This window comes from Watersipora subatra, chromosome 3, assembly GCF_963576615.1.
Source record: "Watersipora subatra chromosome 3, tzWatSuba1.1, whole genome shotgun sequence".
In the NCBI taxonomy this organism is placed as follows: domain Eukaryota; kingdom Metazoa; phylum Bryozoa; class Gymnolaemata; order Cheilostomatida; family Watersiporidae; genus Watersipora; species Watersipora subatra.
In genome coordinates, this window is record NC_088710.1 from 19,749,763 (window position 1) to 19,769,571 (window position 19,809).

General features: G+C 36.5%; 1 protein-coding gene across 1 annotated transcript in view; it reads left to right on the top strand.

Annotated features, from left to right (window-relative positions):
- The window catches only part of LOC137391863 (G protein-coupled receptor kinase 3-like), a 70,829-nt gene that overhangs the window by 6,342 nt on the left and 44,678 nt on the right, over positions 1-19,809 (top strand). The window contains exons 4-5 of the mRNA XM_068078407.1: positions 4,127-4,228; positions 11,435-11,521. Coding sequence (XP_067934508.1) covers positions 4,127-4,228; positions 11,435-11,521 — 189 coding nt within the window. The remainder of the gene's footprint in view (positions 1-4,126; positions 4,229-11,434; positions 11,522-19,809) is intronic.

The following is a 19,809-nucleotide window of genomic DNA, read 5'->3' on the forward strand; positions in this document are numbered from 1 at the left end:
ACTAGTGCTATAATAAGTTTTACATTAAACCATAACTGTCACGAACAACTTTTATCGTATTTGCTAGGTAAATCAGACACGCTGATTCCGATTTTGTACTAAAAATAAAGATTAGTCCACTAACTTTCAGAGTAATGAAGGCTTTTACAGCATTTAAATATCGGTCTCGAAAACAACACGATCGCCATAACAAGCTCCGCCCATAAATACGTGACGTAACCTAGCTTTTTAGGAACAGAAGGTACGTAGGGATGTTTATACCGATTTAGAATAATAGAGATGGGTGTTTGAAAATCCATTAATATCTAAATTCAGCCTTAAAAATAATATCAGTCTTTTCTAAAAGGTAGATAAGCTATTTAGCATTGCATATTTAAAAAAAGCGCGATAAAAACGCTGGCTTGTGATAAAACCGTGCTTTTTGAGCTCATTTTTCTCGGCGTCCAGCCCATTTACGCGTCATGTAACAAGCTAAGAGCAATTTTAAATAGTTTATATACCTTTCATAAAAAACTGAAATTATTTTACAGGCTGGATTTAGATAACAGTGGGCTTTAAGACACCCATCTCTATTATTCTAAATCGGACTAAACATTCCTAACTTCCGCTCCCGAAAAAGCTAGGTTTTGTCACATATTTATGGGCGGAGCTTGTAATGCCGATTGTGTTGTTTTCGAAACGGATATTGAAAAGCTTTAAAAAAGCCTAAATGATTTTGAAGGTTAGTGGACTAATCTTTATTTTGAGTACAAAATCGGAATCAGCGTGTCTGATTTATCTAGTATATACGATAAAAGTTGTTCGTGACAGTTATGGTTTAAGCTTTTTATTGGCCTTTCAATTCACGTGAGAACATACGTGACAAGACGATAACCAAACTGGAATGACTACGTCAGATAAATAAACAGATTCCAATCTACGGCGGCTTTTCGTTTTTGAGCTTTTAAGAGCTTGTAATCACATTTCCACATATTTGGCACCTACAACACAGCAGAGTAAGACACGGTGAATCTTTTGATACCAAATAACTGTAATGTGAATTTTGTTGCAAGTCAAATAAGCAAATAAAAATAGGCTTTAACTTTCCGTTGCTTTAGAGATGGAAGTCTAGAGTCAGCTTTGATAAGTTAACGGAAAGACCTGGTGATAGTGTACCTTACTCTGATGCCAGCTAGTTAAAGTCTGAACTTACTTATCTTGTACTTTCTTTTGATCTTTACTATAGTAAGAGCTATGTCCATCTTTCTGAAACCACTTTAAGAGTGTTAGGAAAAAGATATTTCCTTGCGCAAGTATCAAACCCAGAGCATCTGATTCGATTGCAAGCACGCTATCTCTACCCCACTCAGGCGCCTTTGAGCTTCCTTGGATAGTTTTCCACATACTGATTACTAACGACTATCTCTTGCAGTACACCAGACTGGCATGCGTACTAGTTTTATGTTAAAAAGAGTTTGTATTTCATGTTGATTTTTACCCCTTGGCCGCTTCATTGTTATTTATTAAATGGCACCATCTTGTGAAAACTTGAAATTTCTTTTGAAACAATTTGTTGGCCATAATTTCATTTCAAACAGAGATGTTTTTCACATTACGTCATACAATAATTTTAAATAAGACAATAGTGTGTCAATCAAACAAATAAGTGATTTGACATGCAGCATTTAAAATAGCTGTCAAGAGAATGGATATTAGGTGGAGGATTGTTAAATGAACTAGCAGCAGTCTTTTCAAGATAATTATTAGAGGTTGGATTCAATTTGTTTATATTGGCTAAGTTGAAATGGGTTCAAACCTGTAACTGCCTTGTAAAAATCGAGTACACAAACCATGTTAAAGATTACTTTGGGTATCGAGTCAAATTTTCATCGTGTGTTGAAAAATATATAAGTCATGGCAGTCTAAGTAGAGGTTTACCTGTATTCACTCAGTGAGTATGTGTATGACCTCAAAGGTAACATGATATTATTAGCCCATGAACTATTAGGTTGTCAGAGATTTGCTGGTACCTCGGTCATTGACCAGCTGGTACTCTAGAAGAAATTTTACACCTCTTGATGAATGTAATATTTTGGTATGCAAAGTTGAAAATGCCAGTATCTTCTTTTGGTACGTTTATGTTACCGTGTGTAAAGCATGTGAAATCACCATTGGAACCTCTGCTCAAGTAATGAATAATGCTAGTATAAGCTTCGTAACACTTCATAGCAGCTCTTGTTGAAATCGAAAAATATTGGTCTTAATAAAGTTATAGCATTTCTAAAGCATTAGCCCAAGATCATTTTTAGATGCCATTTTGTTTTAGCACATTTTTTTTTCAGTGAATAATTTTTGCAAAAATAGTTTAGCTGTTGACGTATTTTGGTATTCATTGTATGATTGGTCGGCCATCGCTTTTTTGTAGCACAACTCGCCTCCGATTGTAAACAAATGAAATTGTAAAGGCTTTGAGATTTCTGCATTTCAGAACTAACGGACCAACTCTTCACATAGATAATGCAATTTAAGTTTCGCACATGTGTGTTTAAAATTTCAACTGTAAGTTTTTTTTATAGAAAATTTAAAAATTACATAGAGGAAGTTACCATCAGTGTTTGAGCAGCTTCTAAAACTTTATATTTGTTCTGCATTGCCATGAAGGTTGTGTTTTACCAGCTGTATTTGGATAAATTAACTTTGTGTGTCAGACTTGATTGCAATCACTATGTTTCCATGACAAGGTTACTCTGTAAGCTTGCGTTATTCGCAAGATGAAAATGCAAAACTCACAAGTCAATCAGGCTTTTTTTCGCTCAAATTCTTATCGAATGTTTCATTCTTGCGAAAGACGCACAAGACAACGCCTCGCAAGCGATTTCATTTTAACCCTTTGGCAGGGGAAACGACCAGAATGTCGTTTATCGGTTGCGTGGGGAAATGACAATTATGTCTATTTCGGTAGACGTTTATAAAGCTGTCGCCTAGTACCGTTAAACAAAGGATATGAACACTAGTAAGTTTTAAATATCATCAACAAGATATCGGTCGATGATTTACAATATGAAACGATTATCTGAGAGGCGTTGCTTTGTGCTAAAAGCTAAACAAGTCGCGCCTCTTTGGAAAATAATAAAAGTTGGAAAAACCAGTCAACATCGGCTCGACTTTCTAAACGGCAAAATAAAAGATTTCTTGATCCTGCGATCGTTAGTGATTTTTTGTCTGATCAGAATAAAAATAATTCAAATGATAGAAGTGATGTAAACTTTTTTGGTCTTTTAATATACTTGTAATATGCAGAGAAAACGATCGTTATGGTGGCTCGCACGGCTATGTTTGACTCTACCGAAAAAAATTGCTTCCAAGCATTTTATACAGGGACAATTGCTCATGGTTGTGTTTTTTTGAGTAGTACATACGTGAATGAATGTATATGTACAAAAATTTATGTTCATAGAAAGAAGTTTAAGATTTGAGCTATGCATGTTCATAAAATATCGATTTTATTGAAATTTCAAAAATAAATTACATGAGTTTCGGTTGTTTTTGGGGGGCTAATACCTGGTCAAAGGGTTAAACATTTTCCACACCGCAGTCAGTCCTATTTCGATTTCGGTAGTGCTAAATTCACCGTTATGACCTATAACATAGAATTCCTTATCCCTTTTAACGAAGCACCCATGTTAAAAATGACTTTTTTACTGAACTGTTAAAAATGAACTGTTAACAATGCACCAAATTTTAGTAGATTTTATCTGAAGGTATCGTGTTTTTTATCATTCGCGGTTGTTTTTTGTGTTCGAGGTGATCTGACTGTCAGAATGTTTCAAGATTAAAATCGATAAAACTCGATCACGGTTAAAACGGTGTGTAAAATTTTGTGTAAGTTTATCTTCAATACCCAACATGCAAGTCTTCATTGAAACACTTATTGCATGGTAACTTAATGTGCGCACAACTCCAAATCGGCATTATCCACTCAATGGGAACGTAGTGGGTTTTTACATAGGTGTGGTCATCCTGCCGGGAACATCCTGAACACTTTAATGATCTACTTGTTGGGTTGTGTCGTAAGCTATAAATTGTTTGATATTGCTGATGTTAAAACTATTATAGTCAACTGCCATGTCACCATATCTCGTTTTAGATTCAAAAATTTACAAAAATAGACACAGACAAAGAAAGAATTGAGCGAGGCAGAGAGATCTATGACAATTTCGTCATGAAAGAGCTGGTGTCTCGTTCACATGTATGTATTTTAAGGGCTACGCAATCAGTTAGTAGCTATATAAACCAGTAGCGTAAACATCTGGGCAACATTCCATTTAACTATGGGATAAAAATAGCCCTGTTCAATTAGTTTATACTCTTTTGGTTGTTGGATAATATAGCTCCGCAATAACACTTATATCATGTTTAGGTGAAATTGTATCTAATTGGCCCTTGCAACTAGATAGTTTTGTCATGATGCAATGTAGTTGCTTACGTATTATCCTATTATCCACATCATCCCTCTGAAAAGTGGGGTTTATATTGGAATAGCGTGTTAGTCCGTTTGGTTTTACTCAATGAATCACCAATATAATAGAGGATTTGTATCTGTTTTTCATGCAATTATGCTCGTGTCCCTAGTTTAATTAGCACAGCCAAAAGCACAGACTAGTCACCGATTTGTCTAGTTACTGTCATGACTGGACGATTACTGTAATCACTTCACAGACATGTACTATAGCTGCCATTATTGCGTGACTAGAATCTGTAGCAGATCGCGTGTTGGTGGATTTAGCGGAGATCTGTTGGGCTAGGAGCTCTGTTGGGCTAGGCGCTCTGTTGGGCTAGGAGCTCTGTTGGGCTAGGAGCTCTGTTGGGCTAGGAGCTCTGTTGGGCTAGGAGCTCTGTTGGGCTAGGCGCTGACATTGAGCGTTAAGATTTGTATCGAGTAGAGGCCCTAATGTACATTGAAATACACACTAGCTAGGGCTGCCATACTCATTTCAATGAAATCAATACATGTTGCTGAATGGATTTTAACTGCTCCGTGTTTGTGAGTGTTGCAGCTGAGGTGGGAGAGTAATAAACCTATTTACAATATTTCTATCAGCACAGTTATAGCTCTTTACGATTGTTTATTGTTCTATGGTATGAAAGAACAATGACCTTCATCTAGGGTTAGGTGAAGCATAAGCTCCGATGTTTTTGTCTCTTTGGTATTAAAAAAGTAGCCCAGGTTGGGTATATATCGGCCAAAAATCTTTGGCTTTGAAGGCATATTTTATTTTGGCACGAGAAGCAGGATATCAAGAAACTTGAAAATCTATAGAATAGTTGCCACAAGAATTGACTCATCAGATGCTGGTAATGCAATTGTTTTGGGCAGCATGTTGGACCTATTGGCTCTCTATTGGCAGCATATGCCAAACACATCAATGATTGCCTCAGAGTGTGCATTAATGAGAACCCCAGTCTAAACTGCCAGTCTTGTCAGAGGTTTTGGTTACTAAAATTTATTTTTGCATCCTCAGAATCCACGTGGAATAATTGAGGAAATTTGACTTTTCATCCATAATGAAACTAGATAGATTTGGTTGTCACCAAAAGGAATGTTGTTTTAATGACCTTTGCTGTTGAACTGTTGGCAGCAGATCTCATTTAATCTCTGAAAGGACCTATTTTTTGTGTGAAGTGTTTCAAAACCAGCCCACTACAATGAACCTCGGCCATATGACATTAATTTGTTCTGGTGTTGGCATCATAAGGCGAAATGTCGTATAGAGAGGTAAACTCATGGTGATTGTCTAATGCAAACATCCCTGGTGAAAAACATCAAAATTTTATATATGTTTTGTACATATTAAAATTAATAACTAAATAGCATATTAACCTTAGTAGCTATAGTTACCTACAGTAACTTTAGTATATTTAGCGGTTATGATCTGCAAAAGAATGTAAAATTACTACCGTATGTACAGTAGACACTCAATGGAGCTCTTTCCTTCGAGACAGGCGTATAACATGAACTTTGGATTCAACTTAAAGCTAAGTTTTAGAATGTATTTTACTAGAATAAACTTTAATCTTGTCATAGTTGTAACCTTTATTACTCGTTTCCGGTTTCATTCTCACTATAACTTAAAATGAATAATGCTGAACTGAGAGAGAGAGCGGGTGAGCAATATGTCTCTTTCAGGCGTTGCATCTTTGTTATTCAGCTCACCAACCGCTAAAATTTAATTTTAATAAACATTTTTGGTGTCGTACAGCGAAACAATGCCATATCGAGGGGACGAATAAACATTGTGTTTCACATCGCAAGGCGCAATCTGGGGAGGGACATCAGAAGGGACATCGAAATCTGGGGATGCACTATATATGGAATTTTATGTGTTTCAACTTTTAAGCAACTTCTTAATAGGACAAAAATTAGTAAAAACTGGACCGGTATTCCAAGGGATAAACTTTTTTTTTGGTTAGGTATGGAGAACTAGTTTTATTTCAGTTGTAGGGATCGCTGAGATAGCAAAATTTTCCAGATATGTCAAACTCAAGTCCAATATTTTAAAAACGCGGCATCCAAATTATCTCGGGTTAGTCCATGAAGAGGTTAAACTCAAATGCTTTTCATTTTTCTTGCAACTACTTTAAGAATATTTAGTTTGTTTGCTTGGTAATAAATTGCATTTACTTTGTTATTGATTTATTTTAATAAATAAGCAAACAATTTTGTACTTCACTGCAAATGCATTCAGTGCAGTGTTTGGTTGAACAATTAAGCAGTTTTAGGTATTTCAGGTCTTTTTTTATTGACTGGTTGTAAAACAGTCTTTATATAATTAAATATTTTTTATTTGATTTATTCTGTTTAGGAGGTTAAATGTGATTGTTATGCATATAAAGAGATGAATATTTTTCAATTTCCCATTTACCGGAAACTTTATTACCATGAGGAAACAATTCTAAAGATGTAAATATTGATCTTCGGTTTAATACCAAGCCTTTAGATAGTAGTGATGTTGTACATAAAAAGTCAATCAAGGAAGACGCTTTTTGTTTCAGTCGACAAACATGAGATATAGAAGGGTCAAATTTCTCTGCGAGTTCTATAATGTATAGCCAAACAAATAATAGAGACATTATTGACACCTTAGAAGCTCTCAATTTTATTTTCTGGCTTTTTTCCAAGAGGAACTGGATTAAGACATTCAATTGACATTCAATATCTAGAGAACAAATTTGGCATTTGATTATTTTCATTCCAAGTATTTTTAGAACATTTTACACATTCGCTACCCAACTGAGCGTATAAATAAATGGTAATCACAAAGAAGTCACTACATAACAACTACACTTGAAAAATCTCGACAAGCTGTAAATAATAAGCATAAAGAAGAGCAATGTTCCTGTCATCACATTACTCGCTACAAATGAAACACTCCATGCTATATAAACTATGGTTGACCACAAAGGAAGATGTTGCAGCTACTACACACTTACAAAGGAAAAGTCTCCATCAGTTAGGGATGGTAACACCAAAAAAGAACAATGCTCAAGTTATCAGTTAACTACAAGTTAAATGCTGTCTCCATGTGCTATAAATAAATTTTAACTGTAAAAAAAGACAACGGCATAGTCGTCACAAGACTACTAGTGAAGAGTCTATCAGTTATAAATGGTAATTCCGAAAAACAACAAGGATTGAGTTATAACATAACTAAAAGTAAAAAACTTCTATATGTTATAAATTGATGAGGATCACAAAGAAAAACTATGTTGAGGTCATCACATAATTAGGAGCAATAAACTTCCATACACTATAAATCAATGATGATTGCAAAAAAATAATAGTGGTAAGGCACAAAAACACTGAAGACCCAAATTAGAATCGAAGTATTCCATGCACACAAAAAGCTTACGATAAAACCTCTATTTGAATGTTATGGTGCTCTATTTTTCAACTATTCCTCTGTAGTGGTGTTTTATTAGAGGTGACATTGAAATAGAGGGTGGCCCTGTATTTTTCTAATAGCTATCAGATTTTGGGGAAGCTAAATGTAACCTTTTTACTTATATTTTGCCCTCTCCTTCGGGTGGAGCGATGTTAACCAATAAATCTACTATGGCTTAATTCCAACTTGTCGTAGATCGTTAAATAAATTTTCATGGGAAAGCTAAGCAATCGCTTTACCAGTTGATATCTATTGCTTACAATTAACTTACAATGATCTTATTATAGTCTGCGTTGTAATTTGCTTGAGCTTTCAAGCTTTTATTTTATTCTAAACTTAAAGGCATATTTTTATTTTATAACTACATATAACAATGTTGCATAAAAGCTCATTGCACTCATTGATGTTTGCTACAGGCTGCAGCCAAAGCTGGCCGTTTATGTCCAATAAAAACGCCGATTTATTGTAAGCTGAGTTTAGATAACCGCAATGATGCTATCAAATAGTATGCTATAAATAAACCTGTAAGTTTATAAGTTATAGAATAATAATAATCTATCAAATGCTACAAATACATATTCAAGAACAAGTGACTTAAAGAAACCATAATTATAATACATGCAGAAATACAAATTAACATTTTTGAAACAAAAATATTTGCATCGTCAGCTCGGCAGGTTGTGTTCTAGTTGTTGTTTTAGTATCGGACCATTTCATCTTTTTTTTACTGTTCAATACCTTTCACCGTGTCTGCTGGCCTCAACCTTTCTTGTGCACTGCTGAACTAGTAGACATAGCGTTCAAACAATTTTTTTAGCAGAGCAAAACTTGTACATGTTGCTATTTGAAAAACTTTCGCAAAAAAGTGATAAACTTTTAGCTGCATGCGCTGGTTATAGTCTGAAAATAGCAGTACAGATCCCATCGTAATTATAAACTGTTTTTCACATGCATGGATGTATCAAGATCGCGTTAAACAAGGAACTACTATTAGTCTGGTACAGTTATTAGTTATTTTCATGGTGTTGGTTTCGAAGGTTTAAAGAAAAACCGTAAGCTTTAGAGTTATAAACCGGACTTTGATATGAACAGCAACCACAACAGTTTTTATTGTTAATGATGTAACCGAGTCATTATTAGCACCATTTGTTGATAACCTACTTTTCTACTGATCACTTGCTGCTATGGGTTCGTAAAGATCAAAGAATATCAAAGTGGCGGTCATATGGAGGTGCTATTCAATTAAAGGGTGGCGCTCTATTTTTCGACCCTTCTCCTGTAGTGATGGTCAAATAGAGGTGACGTTCAAATAAAGGTGGCATTCAAATAGAGGTTTTATGGTAATTGGGCTTCCCCATTGTCATAGGTGAAGCCGAAACATGTTAATGGGAAAACATGTTAATGGGAACAACGCTAATTTGAACCATGCTTGACTGCAAATGGCGAATCAATTGTCGTGCAGATTTAGAAAGCGAGTTACTATTGTACCATATCATACAAAGAAAACCTTAAAATCTAGTCTCGCAGTTGCTAGCTGGCAGTTAGTCATCCAACTTTAGCCATGCATTGATTTGCTAAGGTCTGAAACCAGCACCCACCCACATACAATCAATAGATAATACTATGGCTTCAGTATTTCAAGTTACTCAATCTGGTATTCAACTTGGTTTCGTTCAAATCTTTGATCTGTAGCAACTAATATATTTTAATTAATAGTTTATATTTTGTTTTACAGTGTTTATGTAATAGAGTATCAATAGTTGCCAGTGGTTTATAAGTTTAAAACTTGTGCACTGTGAAAGCAGTTTCGCAGTATCCTAACATATTTATGATTAATTATAAATCATCATAGGGCGCTTTCAAATGTGCAATAGGCTACAATGATTACCGATAAAAGGTCCAACCAATGAGATGCAAACCGAAATAACCTTTTCCTTGAAGCTATTCAAAGCAATTTTAAATAGTTATCAAAATTGATTCGCACATCACTAAGTTATGGGAATTTTTCAAGCTGGTCAGCTGATTCAACATTCTGTGGAGTCAAGGCTCATATTAGAGCCTCCATATAATTGAGATTAATTAATCTATATATATTTCTCAACCATGGTATGTGGGTTATTCCAGCTATAGCTAATAATGTAAATATTCTTTGATTAATGACTCGTAGCTCAAGAGATTAGATCTCAGACCCTCCGGATCACCATTCCATCACCTTACCAATTCAGCCACAAATGCTTGATGAATTTATTAGGCGATATGTGTTGCTATATGGAGCCAAATACGCTAACGTTTTCCATTACTACGCAGCATGATGGCGTAACTTCATGGAGAGGGGTAGCTCTTATTAGTAAGCTTACTCAAATTATTCTTTGGCAATGTGCCAGTCTAATAGCAAGTGGCAGGCAACGCTCATTACCTCTCATTTTTAAAGCTGATTTGTAATACCCGGGCAACGTCGGATAGCACAGTTAGTCAAAAGTAAAAATGTCATGGTGGCCCAGTAGTAGCACTGTTGGTTTGTATGCCAGCAACCTTTCTCTATTTGTCTACTGCGCCTATGTTTGAACTGCGCCATGTTTCTGTTATTTTAAACATACAGATGTTTTAAAATAGTTGTGGCTCACAGGTATAAAAGTTTTTTATACTATAAGACTAAAATAGAAGTGTTAAACTAGGACTGTCTATTTCAGGAATTATGCTTGATCTCGAGCGCTGCTGTAGATCAACTGAAAGGTCCCCCAGCAATATTATTTGTATAACCTTTTGTATATGGGTCTACTAGCCAAATGTCTGATGTTGCACGGGTAATAAAATAGATACCCATTGAAGTTGAGTAACTCACCTCGTAAGCTAGTAGCCTAAATCTTTACTAAAACAATAGCCGTGTTTGAAACCAGCATAATAATAATTGTTATGCGTAATGATCAAAAGTGCTAGTTAATAACCCCAAGCAATTTAAGGGTATTTTAACTGATGTAATTAATATAATCACAATAATTCATCGCTATAGTCAGTTGAACGATTGTAGTGTAGTGTTTAGATCACTGATCTTTGGACCTGGATATACCAAGATCAAATCCACTGCAAAGCGGATTTTTCATTGCTAAATATTGATCACTGTAACTGGATACAGGGATGACAGATATCAGACCAACAAAAACCAAATACTGAGATTTATATACATATATATAGAAGGAAGAAGATGGATTCATAAGAGGCATGAACTCTTGCATATAATTTGTTATTCAATGAACACCTGGCCCTAGAGTTAATTGACCAAAAACAGGAAACTAAGATATCTTTCATTTGCGGAAGCCAAATCTCATAGGTTGGTTAAAGGAATCGTTAAGTGGAATCGTGAAATCGGTACTGAAAAAAATCTGTCGTACGCTGTTTTATGGCGATTCTTTTATTATTGGGCGAAAATGTCGGATCAAATATCTGATATGTGAATGACAACATCCTGTACGGTTATAGGGAGGCTATTGAAAAGCGTGTTACTTCTCTTGCAGACATACAGCAAGGAGACTGTAGCCAAGGTTCAGGAAGCCCTCACACAGGCACAGAAATCATGCAAACTTTCTACTAGTATATTTGAGGTAGATATCTCTCCTGCCCACTTGTATATTTGAGGTAGTTATCTGCCTTGTTTACTTAGATATGTTTTAGGTATTTATCTCCCTTGAGTATGTGTGTATTTACGGTAGTTTTCTCCCTGTTCGCATTATCAGTTACAAATAGTTACCTCTCCTGCCTATTTGTATGTGTGAGATAGTTATCTCCTCTGCTCATTGTATGTGGGATAGTTATATCTCTGTCCATTTGTTTTCTCGAGTAAGTTTGTTTCTCTACCCTTAAGCACATATCGAATATGTGCCTTCGTGTAGCTTGTATCAGCTAGCTGATAGTGCAGTAGACTTTCCTATAACAGAAATACCACATTAAGTAAAGAATTTATGTTAAGTTTTTGCTTCATACTATGTAAAAAACTTCCATATAGCGTAAAATGTCAAATCAGTGCAAATTTTCAAATTCAGTTTGAATAATGAGACTCCTAGTTGTCCTTGTAAATATCGATTTTTTCCTTGACGCACTTGGAAGTGAAAAGGAAGTGTAGGGTTATCTCTATTATATATTATACTGGTACCCTGTCAGTCTAGTTCGTCGTGAGAGATCGTCAGGTGTGTCGATGAAGCATGGAGAATAAGTAGCCATGCGATTATTCAGAAATGCTTAAAGGCGATCAATCGGTGCAGGCGTCAGAGTGTGAGTACTGAGTATACCAAGCTGAATGTCACGAGCTGTAGTCTCATCGAAGGCTGTATTTTACCCTAACATTGAACCCTGGTGACCGATAGACGGACAGTCAGACAGCCATTTGATCTTTTACGTATACTAAAGACGTATCTTTATTTTGCTTCATTTTAGACTTGCAAGATATTTTTATTATTTTTCATTTGTAGAATGGACCTTGTTTTCTATGAAAAAGCAAAAAAAATTGATGTAAATTGACATTAAAGGTGTTCGCTTCCCTTTACTCATAGTCATGGACCATAAACCAAATGAGAGTTAAAAGAAAAGGAAGTTGCCGATACAAACCAATAATACTGCAGTACTCTTACTGTACAGTCATTTAATTAACAATTGAAGTCGGTTTTTCCTTCGTAAAGGGTCAAAAACGTGAGTTTGGAAAGATCTTGGAATGGATTAGGCAATTTACAAGTATTTTACTGTTCCTATAACATAGACATTCCTGGAATCGATTACTTACGTTGTAGGAGCATCTACTGTGTTATTATATGGGTACTAGTGACCTATGAAAGGTTGAGAAATTTCCTACCTTTCATCTTTTTGCTATTTGGTTGGCATCTCCGATTGCTTTAGCGAAGCTATTTAGCCATGCATTAAAAAGAAGGCTTTTTGTTCATTAGCAATAACTGCACAAAAAATTGATTTCAACCGCAATACTTAGAGGTAGTCGAGTTTCAGTCACCTTTAAGAACTGAGTAAGTAGCTGAGCATGTCTTGTTTTTGTATAATAATTCAAGTACATCTTTGCGAGGCATTTTTGAGGCCAGACCTTGATGAACTTGTTTGCAGCTGGCGCCTTTTGAGATCGCTACCACCTCAAATGGCTGTGTGTATAGGCTGGTTCACGCTATAGCCCGCTGTTCACGCTATAGCCCGCTGTTCACGCTATAGCCCGCTGTTCACGCTATAGCCCGCTGTTCACGCTATAGCCCGGTATGTCAGCCTTAATCCCACAGTACATCGGTGATCGTCTGTGACCACATTGTTTACACTACCACAAACCTATCCGGGTTTATTTGAGCGAATAGTCTGCAGCATAAGCTTCTCATTATGCAATACGGTCACTGAAACGATGAAATGCAAATCCCACAGCAACTGTCAAGAAGGAAAATATAGCTCGAGCAAATCGTGACAGCCAATCACCATGACCGAAGTGGTGCACTTTACGCAGACTGAGGTGAATGCACGGCTGAATTCAGTGGACCCTCGCCATATGATTTTAATTCGTTCCAGTGCTGGGATCGTAAAGCAAAAATTTAGCATACAGGTCTATTGAAACCCATAGTAAATACCTGATGCAAACACCTAATGGTAAACATCAGCAAAATTCTATATATACACTGTACATATTACAAATTGGTAACAAAATAATATATGTTAACCTTAGTAACCATAGTCACCTACAGTAGCTTTAGTGTACTTAGTGGTTATGATTTGCAATAAGATGTAACATTACAATGTACTACGTGCAGTACATATTGTAGGTAGTTCTTACCTTCGAGGCAGATGTGTAACATTTAACTTATATGAGTTTAGCTTACTAAACAAATTCTTGAAGCTAAGTTTTAGTATGTATTTTGCTAAACTTCAACTTTTTCATCGCTAAAATATTATCACTTTACGGTTTTGTTTTCACGATAACGAATAACATCAAACTAAGTGAGATCGAGCATCATAGAAGAGGGATATCATCATTTGGAGAGATTCCGGTGAATAGCATATCAGCATATTTGTTATTCTGATGTGATCAGCACACCGACTGCCAAATTTGAATTTCGAGAAAATTTTTGTTGATATTTAATGGCAAAAAATATTGCGTATGGAAAGGGCGAAAAATCATTGTTTTACATTGTAGAGTGAAAAAATCAAATAACGGGTCATCGTAACCCAATAGTGTACTGTATCAAAAAAGTTTACAGCTGCAATGTCTCCCGACATATCTATGCTGCATTGGCATTGGTTTACCGTTCAGATAGTTGGCATAAATTCAACGTGAAGACAACCACGACCTACAGTCGTTGATTTTACAGCGTGAACCAGCCTTGAGAGGCAGTGATGCCTCATTGTGGCTCAGTCTAAACTAACTAGTGACGACCAGGGCTATTATGTCAGCTTGTGGTGAGGGATGCTCCCAAATTTTATTTCCTTTTTAGTGGCAGAAATACCAAAATTAGTTAAAAAAGTTTCGCAATTACATCAAATACATCGTTGGTTAAAATAGTTTTAGCATTGCACCATCGCCACTGGTTTTTTTATGAAAACCACTTCCAGTGTGGTGATCGCTGAAATACATACCGCTAACAGTTATACAGCAACTATAGCCGGTTTACTGCATAAAGTGCTGCTCTTAAGGAATACAAATTGGTCCAGTCTAAATAAAGCCTCTCAGCTTGTAAACAGATAGACTAGCTGATTCTATTAAGGTAGCGTTGGCAATAAATACCCTGGTATATGATTAAGACACGCTTTACTACGCTGGATTTGATGTAGTCGACGTCTGAGACTAGCGTAATGCCTTAAAACTCCTCTGTAAGTCAATGGTCATGGATACTTGAGCTATTGGATTGGTAAATTAATGGTGTTTGTTGACTGCATGAGCTAGTTATTCTGCAGGGTTTCCATCTAATCTATTTATGTTGAGAAGGTGTTGCATAATCGTTATGTCCAATCTTAGAAAAATTCTACACGTATAATAGGAGACACGGCTGTGTGCCATGTTTAAATATTGGCGGACTGTGATGTAATTACACTAGCATTGGTTTTTCAATCTTTGTGTCTTATCAGTGTCATCTACCTTACTGGTGGAAACGTATGAATAAACACAAAGCGTTTATTTCTGCTATTTCATTCAGTCATACACTCAAATAACAAGTAAATTTTCAAACTGTTTGCGTTTGCAATCCCTCAAAGTTGAGTATGATGTCTGCTTAGCTTAAAGCCTGGTTTCCATATGACAGACAAATGATCGTGCGTGGCCCAGTGATCGTGCACAATGCATTTCTTGGGATGCGACACAGTGTTTCCACAGCGCGCGTAGGCGCCATGCTAGCATTGGGCAGGGTGGGTAATTTCCTTACTTTTTTGTACGGGAAATCGATTTCTTTGGAAAACAGTCCTCCGTTGCGACCTTGCGCTGTCATAGGAAAACCATGCTTACTCGTTCGTACGGGAGACCGATTTCTTCGTAAGACAGCTCTTCGTTTGAATTGTGGGATAGGTTGAAAAAGTCGAGCGGTGTATTGTGGGATACATCATCGCGCGCACCCGTCGCAAGGATCCAATCTGTTGGATCCTTGCGATCAGCGTACGCACGTCGCGTGATCGTCATGCGTTGACGTTTCCACATCACAGCTGGCCTACGCACGACGTCGTGGGCCTTGTTGTGCGCCTTACGCTGTCATATGGAAACCAGGCTTTAGCTTACTGCAAGCAGAGGCTGCGTGTTTTTTAACTCTTTCACTACAGCGTTAAATTCGTTGTTCCGACCAAATTAATTTGAACGGATGTTCGAAAAATCGATATACCGCTAGTATTTAAGTAATATCTCGAGAATTAAAACAGATATTGTTTTACTTAAAATGCATCTTATTCAGAACAAATTTCTCTACAAGAAAAGTATAAAATTATTTAGTGAGTCCCACTCTCGCAAAGCTTCTGACGCTTTCTTTGAGTTGCACGAACGCGGTGTGTTTCTTATTGCTCTGACGATAGCGATCTAGTTTTCCCGTTTTAAAAATAATTAGAAATAGAATTGCTGAGCCAAAAGATTTTTTTTTGTTGCACGTGATTGGCCACAAGGTTGTTGTGTTGGAGACAAAGTTTATTGGTCTAGCTAATGTGTAGGCTTTGTAATGAAAAGAAAAGTGAAACCCTATTGATAAGCCGCTACATTGGCTTACGGTCTGTACTTCTATTACTGCGAAAGCTTATACATCGGCTTACAGTAGCGAAAGAGTTAAGAGCATCGTTGCACAAACAATAGCTCTGTGATCGTGGCTGAACATCTCTGAGCCCAGTAGTAAAGGAACCTTGACTACCAAAGACATGCTCAGTTGCAGCGAGTACTTCCAACCTTTTCGATGCCATAGATGCATAAATGCATTTTCTATGGTCGAGTGCCGTAGACGCATAATTGCGACTTTCCCAGCATTTGCCTAGTAACTTCATTTTATAGTTCGTTAACAACATAACCCACGGTCTTCAGGACTTTCATGATATTGACAACGTTGTCCGGAGATATCTTCATAAAATTAGCCTAAAATAACGAAGCAATTTTAAACTTTTGTTTGAGAACTACTAATCTAACAAAAACGAACAATTTTTGTGTGAGTTCATTAAGTACCGCGCGAGTCAGAAAACAAGGGATTACTTATGTTGATGACGTTGTAGCCAATTCAGATTTTCATGATTATACAGATAATTAAAGCAGCAGCAGTGACTCTGATAGTGGTGAAAGTAATAGTTTTGTAAGAGTAAGGAACATTGTGGAGGATCGTCTTAGCTTCGTAGCGATCGCTTCACATAGCTTTATCATCGCACACACAAAGTATAGATACATTTAATTTTTTGCATAGCAGTGTTAGTTAAAATGTTGTTAAAATAAAATATGTTGCAAAAAATGATATAGATAGGGTTTGAGATTGAAAAATATTATATACATACCATGAAGCAATATCGGCAATTTTCGATAAAATGGCTAGCACTAGGCTAAATTTGTACATGGATGGCACGGAAAGGGTTAAGGTTGGATGTCGTTCCTGTCACCACCGGTAGTCTTTTTGGGAACTAAACTCCGACCAGCTACATGCAGCTCAGGCATTCTAGACAACTAGACAACGGCAGCTCTCGGTTCACAGGCATGCTTATCTACCATGAAATTCATGCTGCCATATCAGGATTAACATGTCAGCGGTGGCGTGTAAATTCTAATCTGGGATTCTTCACAATTGTAGGAAGTCATGGTAGTTTTTGCTTTTATCAATACACAAAGGTGCCGTTAATAACTGAGTAGGATGACGGGTTGACTGACGACTGTCGAGGCATCATTAATAGCCAGGATCTACGATCTTTGTAAGCGGTTCAATTTTGTAAGCTTTTACAAAGGAACATGTCTCGTATAAAAAAAATTTTCAGTTCATGATAAAAATGTCTTTGCTCGATTTACCGTACTTTTCAAACTATTAGCAGCTAATTTTTTCTGATGTTTTGAGCCATGCGGCTTATGAAAGGGTGCGGCTATTCTGCGGTTTTCATATCACCGCTAGGGCGCATTAACCGGAATCCCCGGCTAGTGCGCCTCTAGCGGTGAAAGAAAAAACGAAACAATGCCTAACGGCACTGTTTTGTTAGGCACTGGGTTAACAAGCATCGGTTAATACGTAATAGTGCCTAACGGCACTGTTCCGTTTTAACCAGCAAAATTGCTGTCGTGTGAAAAAGCACCGTCCTGAGTTCTGCGACCTATACAAAGGTGCGGCCTATGTATTGTTTTGTTATCGGTTTTTTGAAAATAAAGCAGATGCGGTTTATATAGGAGTGTGGTTAATAGTCCGAAAAGTACGGTATTTGTCAGTTATTGATAAAATAATTTTTGTCTCGTTAACATATCGTTGAATGTGACATGAAGAGGATAACTCAAAAATTGGGATGGAATGAAAGCGTCAAGGTTGAATTTTTTACTTTTTTGTTTGCTCCTTTAGGGTACGCTTAGCAAATTGTAGAGCACTATTATTATTACTATTATTATTACCATTATTGTACCGCAATTACCTGAATGTTGATAAATGCAAAAATTGTTTCACTCAGCTACTTTGAAAAATACTCGGTAGTATTCTAGCAAATAAAAAAAATAACTGTAACGATTAATAAAATGCTTAAATGTATAACGTTTATTCATGTAAATAAGAATATTTTTGTAAAATACGAACTGGCATGCTAGCCAATTTTTATTTCATTTGATTTCTGAAAAAATATTTTGTTTCTAGTTTGTCTTATATGAATTTTGTAAACTAAGTTACTAGCATACATGGTTTGATCAGTGTTATTTCTTTTAATTACAGGTAGTCGTCGACTTGCGACCAATGCGACATACATCCACAGAACTTTACAATCACGTCCGTGGGAAGGTCAGGCAGTTCAGTGCGAGGCCTAGCGTTAACTGTTCTTCGTTATTTTCGTTAAGCTTTTTCGTTCCGGCAAATTTTCTGCCACACGATATCATCAATGATTTCTCTCCAAATTAACATTTGGCGATTTATACGCCGTTTGCCATGGCGAGTTCAGCGTTATCCTTTATGGTAAAAATGGATTTGCTAACAATTGAGTGATATAATCTTAGTTAAAAGTTTGAAGTTTACTACAATACATTCTAAAACTTTCTTCAAATATATATTCAGCCAGCTAAGTCTATTCAAATTAGATCAGAATCGGCAAAATATACAGAATTGACATGAAACCGGCGAAACCAAACGCGGTCGTAAGTCGGCGACTGCCTTTACTTTCAGTTGCCATTCGTTGCATAACATTGATTTATAATAGGTATAGTAGGTGTAATAGGTATATCATTTGCCACGTGATTGGTCTAAGCATAGTGTTGCCGATGAAGAGCAGTTAATATGTCCACATTAATTACACTCCCGATATAGCAGCTCAAATGAGATTGGCAAAAGTGCAGCAGATATTCCACATCATGTTTTAAGGTGCAAACACACTAGGCAGTTTTTTCGTGTGTGTCATGAGGAGATATCGATGGCGTGTGCGTAAACACACTTGAGCGATTCACCAGCAAATGATAACGCGGGCACGCTTCCAAACTGCCAATAAAATTCCGTATCATCAGTTTCTTCGGAGTTGTTAATGGTTGACTTTCAACAAAATTCACATCACAGTTATTTGGTATCAAAAGATTCACCATGTCTTACTCTGCTGTGTTGTAGGTGCAAAATATGTGGAAATGTGATTACAAGCTCTTAAAAGCTCAAAAATGAACAGTTAATCGCAGCCATCACGAAACAGCCGTAGATCAGAATCAGTTTATTTCTCTGATATAATCAATCCATTTGGTTACTGTTTTGACACGTGATGTTATTACATGAATTGAAAGGCCAATAAAAGGCTCAATATAAAACTTCTTGTAGCACTAGTTTATGACAGACACTTTGGGTTGTGCCGAAGAGCCTTTGCCAAATATAGATGCTCGCTATTTTACAGTTTTGTTTCGGCTTTGTCCAATCGTCTAGTCGTAATCTGGTCATGTGACCCATACTTCCTGCCAAACAGCGCGAATAATTTCTGCAGCATTTTTCGACTATCAGAGGTGACCAACAGGCTCGGCATGTTTATTAGAGGAATATATATGCTCTCCTTCGAGCTAAGATTTGAGATATTTGAGATATCAGTGCTCAAAATGACAGCATTATAATGATGATAAAACAAACGCATAAGGACAATAGACGCGGTTTTATTGAATGCGAGAAGTATATTTGTGAAAATATTTTAACGAATAAGGTTGCATGAAAGTGTAAACAGAAGCCATCTTGTTTAACTATGTCCCATTTGAGCCGTTTTGGAAAGGGAT